Here is a 5,926-nt window from a genome sequence, read left to right on the forward strand (position 1 = left end):
AGCCAGGCCAGGGCCATCGCTGCCCCGCGGGGGAGGCGAGCCGCCGCTGGCGCCGCCCAGGTGGGCGGGTTCGATCCCCGTCAGGGTCGGGGAGGCACGTCCGCGCGGCGTCGATGGGAAATCTGGATCATAGAATAGAATCAAAGGATACTCCCCTCCTTTCTCTTCCCCTTCTCTCGTTGTGTTGCATTCGCGTACGCTCCGCTCGCAGCTCGCTGATCACCCCGTCGTATACGGTTTACAAAACGCTTACGATTTATTTCTTTTCGGCGTGAGTAATTTTTCGAGATTTCCATTTTATTTTATTTTATTTCATATCGTTTCGCGGCACGTCCAGCTGCAGTACACTCGTGAGAACCGCACCCTTTGCTCGCTCTCTCGCTTCTCTCTTTCTCTTTCTGACACACACGCTACATCATTTCCTCTCGCTCTGTTGCACCTACCTCGGACGCGAGCCGTCCAAGATTATCACTCACCTTCCCTTCGCGTCCATCCGGCGTCGTGCCTGCGAGTCTACCCGGTCTGCCCTCTGTTCGATCCAGACAAGAATGGCGCAGTGTTCAATCTGCGCGGCGTCTGGAACGCGGGACGCAGGGGACGCTTTTTGAACGGTTGCCTCCTTCATCGCATCGCTCACCTCCCCTTGGGCAGCCATGGTGGCGGTGTTTGCCAGACAAACAGTGAGATGGGCCCCAAGTCGTGCATGCTTTCGATAAGTTCCCAGCGCATCGCTCAGTAAGAAGGACCGATATGAGAGGGGGGAAAAGATAAGGGGAAAAGTGTCCCTGTCAAACATTTGTATGGGTAGTCCGTGAGAGTGAAGCACCCAGAGAACCCCCTGTCCAGAACCAGGTTCAAAACCGACGACATTTTAGCTACTGACGTTGTTTAGGTTACTTGTACTAACTGAATATAGTTTCCATAAAACCCGATTTGGTTGTATGAAGTAAATTTTTCTATGGGTCTGTGTGTATCCAGCGTGCAGTGCGTGTGGAGATTCTGACAGTAGACATGAGTAGTTTACAGTAATTGGTTTGGCTTGATTCCTGTATTGGTCGGAAAACTTGTGTTCTTTTACGTTTGAACGGCATGGAGAAATTTTCTTTTACGTTTGGACGCCATGGAGAAATTTCCTAACTGGAGGCCGTATGTCCTTCGATTAAGCCCTTTCTGCACTTTGCAACTCGTCCCATCTCTTCTCCTCCGTCTTCCATCTCCCTCTGTTGCACAAGCGTTCCCCTCGTAAGGAGCAAAAAGCCCCCCCGTGCAGCTTAACCTTATCGGAATTATTTATTTCTCGTGCTGCGGGGGGAAAGGCTTTAGCTTTGGCGGGATAAGAGAAGGCGGGGAGAAGGATTGGGGAGAGGGGGGGGGGCAAGTGAAGTTGCAGGTCAGGAAATTGAAAGGCTAAAGAAGTGAGTGGAGGTTAGGAGGAGGAGGGGGGGGGGTGCGGCTGGAGAAAATCATGATCAGGTCCGCGCTTAACTTCCAAAAACGAAATAAATTAAAATCCCGTGAAATTGAAAAGAAATAAAACAAAACGCGCCTGTAACGTCGTGTGAAGAGGGAGGGGAGGGAGGGGATTGAGCGTGAATGTGTGTGAGTGAGTCCAAAGAACAGAGAGAAACCAGTCGTTGGAGCAAGCGTTAAGCTGCCGGGTCCGAAGATCCGCCTCGAACGGCCTTATATACGAGAGGGGGAGAAAAATAATGGGGGGGGGGGTATACTGTCAGTTTGCACCCGCCTGAAGCCCTGCCTAGCATGCACTCTAGTTCAGCCGTGTGGCGCTCGGCGCTCGGTGTGGCTCGTCGCCACGACAATAAAGTAGTGTGGTTGTGGTCCAATCGGAACGGTTTTGTTCTGCGGATCGCGGCGACCGCGGCGGCGCGGGGCCCAGCGGGGCCCACCTGGCCCGGCCGGGCGAGGCGCTTAGAGCCCTTAATGCCCGCTTTACTGTTCAGTCGCCACACACCTGAACCGGTTTGGCAATCCTCTCCAATTTGTTGCGTATAAAGTAATCCTGAGCGATGACCAATGCGATGAGTTCGTTTACCCGATTAAATGACCGCTCTGTGGACGCCTTTTCCTCCAGGTGGCCGGCCTCCCTGGCCCTGGCAGCCCCTGATCCGCGGCGTCGCGAAGGAAAAGCTGATTTCAGGGAAGGAGCAGGGAAATAAAAGGGGGGGGGGGGCGCAATCCGTCTGCCTGCCAGTATGGCCCCAGCATCAACCGAACGAAATTACCACTTGCGCCATTTAATTGAAGATCGACCGATTGGGAACGCCCGAGCGAACGCCCTGCGGAAGGGAACGCCTTGTGGCCAGCCGGTAGATCTGGCTAGCCAGCCAAGCGTCCAATAAGGCGTGCGAAAAGCGTTCAACTCTTTTAATGCACGATTCGCTTTATCGGCAAGCGTTCGCCCACGACGCCGCGCCCCGCCGCGCCACGTCGGGCCGTGCGCTATAAGGTGCAAGCCTCTCTCTGCATTCCGCCCCCCCCGCGGCCCTCCGGCCCCCTGCTGCCCCCCGCCGCCCCCCGCGCAGCCGCATTCTTACCGGTAAGCTACAACACGATTTCGTGTTGCCGGCTCAAGCATCCAATTTTGTACTGGATATGCTATATTGTTTCTCCTCGGCGGAGGAACGTCAGGTTGCGGCGCGCGGCGCCTTGTCTTGCTGGAGCTGCTATGGAGCTAGCCCTTGCTGGAGCTCTCGCCCGACATGCAGCCCGAGTCGTACGCCGACTTGGTGTCGCCGGCGCCGGGGACGCCTCCGGAGACGCCTCCCGGGCCGGCCCGGAAGGAGCGCAGCTCGTCCAGCACGGGGGACTTGCTGCCGAGGAGCAGGTCACCGTCGAGGAGGCTGTCGTTCGGCGCGACCGTCGAGCGCACCCGCCTCTCGGCCTCGCGCTCCCGCCGGCTCAGGCGATGCAGACTCTTCTGGTAGCTCTGTTGGGCACGCCGCGGACGGGGAGGGCGTCACTGGACCGGAGCGTCGACGGCGACCTGACCAGCAGCCCCGGGGCCCGTGCTTACCTGGCGGCTCACGTCGTCGGGGTCCGGGCCGCCCGCGTCCAGCGAGGACGTGTTGTCGCTGTCCACGCCGTCCAGGCTGAAGGCGGCGTACTTGCTGTGTGGGGGGTCGATCCCCACCAGCACGCCCACGGCGGGCTCCTCCTCGGTGGCGATCGTCATCTGACTCTCGTCGATGGTCTGGTGGAGGTCGGCCAGCCCCTTGGATTCTGGGCAGGACTTGGGCCGGGGCGGCAGCGGCAGCGGCAGCTCAGTCATCCAGGACGGCGGCGGCAGCGGTGGGTCGGCGCAGGTCCTCCACGACGGGCTCTCGTACTTAAGCTGCAGATCCTTGCTGCCCAGCACGAGGTGCTGCCCCTGCGCCTGCTCTGCTCGCGGCCCCGGGCAGCCCCGACGGCAAGGCCGCGGCCACCCGCGTCCGCCTTGGACGATGCCCTCGCGCAGGTCCAGCGACGAGGAGCGGCGCTCCACTGTGCGCACGCAGGCCAGCGGCGCCTCGACGCTGGGGGTGGCGCTGGGCGTGGCGCTGGGCGGCGCCGAGGTGGACATGGACTCGGTGCAGGAGGGCAGGCTGTCGAGGCCGTGGTTGCGCGGCCGCGGTGACTGGGGCCGCTTCATGAGCGAGTACCTGCTGGCCGTGTGCTCGGCGTGATACACCCGTCTCCCTCCCTCCCTCACCGCCACTCGCCGGCGGCGGGTCGCATACTCACGGAGGTGGGTAGCCCGGGTTCGTGTGCTGGCTGTCGCCCGCCTCGCCCTCCAGGCGCCGCAGCCGCCCGTCCAGGTTGGTGAGCAGCGGCGCCGCGCGGTTCCACTTGTCCTCCAGCTTCTTGCACCGCCAGTCAAACTGGGGGGAGCATGAGGGTTTGTTGCGCGTCCTCAGCCCCACCCCTATTCTATCCAGGCTCCGCTGCTGCTCACCTTGCTCTCCACCACCTCGGCCCAGTGCTTGTGGTAGTGCAAGCAGGGCAGCGTGTCCAGGCCGGCCAGCCTGTCGGGGAGAGGCGCGCTCTCGGTCGGCTTCTTCCGCCTCCCGAGCAGCAGCTCGGCCTGTATGGAGCAGATGTTGAGCAGCCCCAGCACCAGGAGCACCAGCACGAGGGCGACGGCGATCTGGAAACGCAGATACGACGCGTGCGTCCATGAACTCGTTGCACTTCTCCGCGCCGCGGCCCCGTGCTCGCCCGCTCGCTGCGCCCTCTCTGACCTGGAGATACAGCGCCCGATGCGAAAGGATCTCGGCCGCCCAGTACCAGAAGTCGTTGGAGGCCGCCAGGTCCAGGATGGTGACGGGGGCGATGGCGGACGGCGTGACCAGCGGCGGGCACTGCGGCTTGTTGTCCCAGGGCAGCCACGACGGCAGCCCCAGCAGCTGCATGCCCCTACACGAGTCGTCCGCACCGGTCAGCACCCCTTCCGGTCCGAGCGAGGCAGATGCCCACACATGGCCCAACCCTTCTGATTGTGGGTACTTACCCTGCCACTCCCTTACCCCCCCCCTCCCCCCTCCTCCCCCCAACAACCTTGCGGCCGGCCGCCGGCGCTCTCGCTTCGCTGCCCTGAGTGCCTGCCCCGCCCCTTCTCTCGCATAAAAATCTGCTGTCAGATGTGTTCCGATTCGAAATTCGGTTGGTAATTATACGGGTTGAGTCGAGCGCGCGCGATACCCAGGTCGGCCCCCCTTCCCGCCCCGCGCGCCGCCCGAGTTGTCTGAACCGTCTGAACCGCATTGCCACTGTGACATGGGCACCTCCTCCCACCGACCGCTTTACAGTTTGGGTGCTGCTAACCCCTCTCTGCGAACCCATGACCAAACTTTTTGACTCTCGTGAGATGTTTTTATTACTCTGGCCTCATATCACGCATAACTTATTACTTTTGGAAGAATGTGGCCATGGTTTTATTTCTTTTGGGGCGGGCGGCTGCTTATTGTGCTTTCGTAAAAGTGATATAATTGATCCACTGATCCAATTGATCCTAAATGTCGAAACGAAACACACCTCAGGAAGATTTCGTGGATAGCCGTGATGGATCGTGTGCGAGAACACCTGCGACACCTGTTGATGAGCCCCGCTGCAGCTGCGGCACCTGGGGGTGTATAGCGTATATGGCCTCCAAGAAGCAGCTGTAAGCGTAGCCCGCGTAGCAGCGACCTGAGCAGCGAGGCGCGCTTCGGGAGGCGGAGCGACTGTTGCCGTCTCCCTGGGAACCACTCGGAAGGCGTCTCTCGTCTACAGTCGGAGCGCGCCAGCAGCCCTGGGGGGGCAAAGTTACCCGCGAGCGAGTGTCTCTGGCAATGAGATGCTCCAATTGAAGCACTTAGCACGCTGGCCTGGGCCGGCCCTAATTACAGACTCTCTCTCTCTCCCGCCCTCCTCTCTTCCTCTCTGGCTCTCTCTCCGTCTCTCTTAGCTTTGTCCATCTTGCACACGCACATTGACAGTGCATCTGTGCATTGGAGGCATTGGAGAGAGAAAGGGAAAAGAGGGGGGGATTTCTGCTGATATTCTCACTCTCCCACTTACGTGTTGTGTGCCGTGTGTATAAGCATGGGTGAATATTCGAATTCAGGCGTTATATGCATGAATATTATTTTTGCGATGTATAACTCTCGACCGCTCGCGTGAAGCAGTCATTTGTTTCTGTTTCTACGTCGTGTGCACATATACACACACACACATACACACAGAGAGGCAAGCTCGCGCGGCCACCTCTCCAGACAAAGGCAGTAAAGTGCTAAGGAGGCGGGTCAGTGGAATATCGCCCACCTCATTTCGCCTTGCCTCTCCCCGGCCCGCCCCGCCTCGCCCCGTCCCGCCCTGCCACGCCCCGCCTCGCCTCGCCCCGCCCCGCCCCGCCCCGCCTGCGGTGGCCTGCGCCTGGGCCTTGCGGTGG

The 5,926-nt window shown here is 60.3% G+C and overlaps 1 protein-coding gene across 1 annotated transcript; it reads right to left on the reverse strand.

The window, feature by feature from the left end:
* Positions 1-2,573: 2,573 nt before the first annotated feature.
* LOC113210878 (uncharacterized) lies at positions 2,574-5,257 on the reverse strand. The gene is made up of 6 exons (XM_026429052.2): positions 5,032-5,257; positions 4,239-4,413; positions 3,953-4,144; positions 3,742-3,878; positions 3,035-3,659; positions 2,574-2,947 (listed from the first exon to the last, which is right to left on the reverse strand). Exons 2-6 carry the CDS (start codon positions 4,407-4,409, stop codon positions 2,693-2,695), a joined length of 1,380 nt encoding a protein of 459 aa, XP_026284837.1. The 5' UTR covers positions 4,410-4,413; positions 5,032-5,257; the 3' UTR covers positions 2,574-2,692.
* Between the last annotated feature and the right edge of the window lie 669 nt (positions 5,258-5,926).

Source organism: Frankliniella occidentalis, unplaced genomic scaffold (assembly GCF_000697945.3).
Source record: "Frankliniella occidentalis isolate FOCC.00 unplaced genomic scaffold, Focc_3.1 Scaffold66, whole genome shotgun sequence".
NCBI lineage: Eukaryota > Metazoa > Arthropoda > Insecta > Thysanoptera > Thripidae > Frankliniella > Frankliniella occidentalis.

Bases quoted from the DNA above. Each gene is read 5' to 3' on its own strand.
- LOC113210878 (XM_026429052.2), bottom strand. From the start codon at position 4,409: ATGCAGCTGCTGGGGCTGCCGTCGTGGCTGCCCTGGGACAACAAGCCG. The intron at 4,145-4,238 runs GTCAGAGAGGGC...CTGCGTTTCCAG, and splicing joins ATCGGGCGCTGTATCTCCAG to ATCGCCGTCGCCCTCGTGCT. The intron at 3,879-3,952 runs GTGAGCAGCAGC...TGCTCCCCCCAG, and splicing joins CCGAGGTGGTGGAGAGCAAG to TTTGACTGGCGGTGCAAGAA.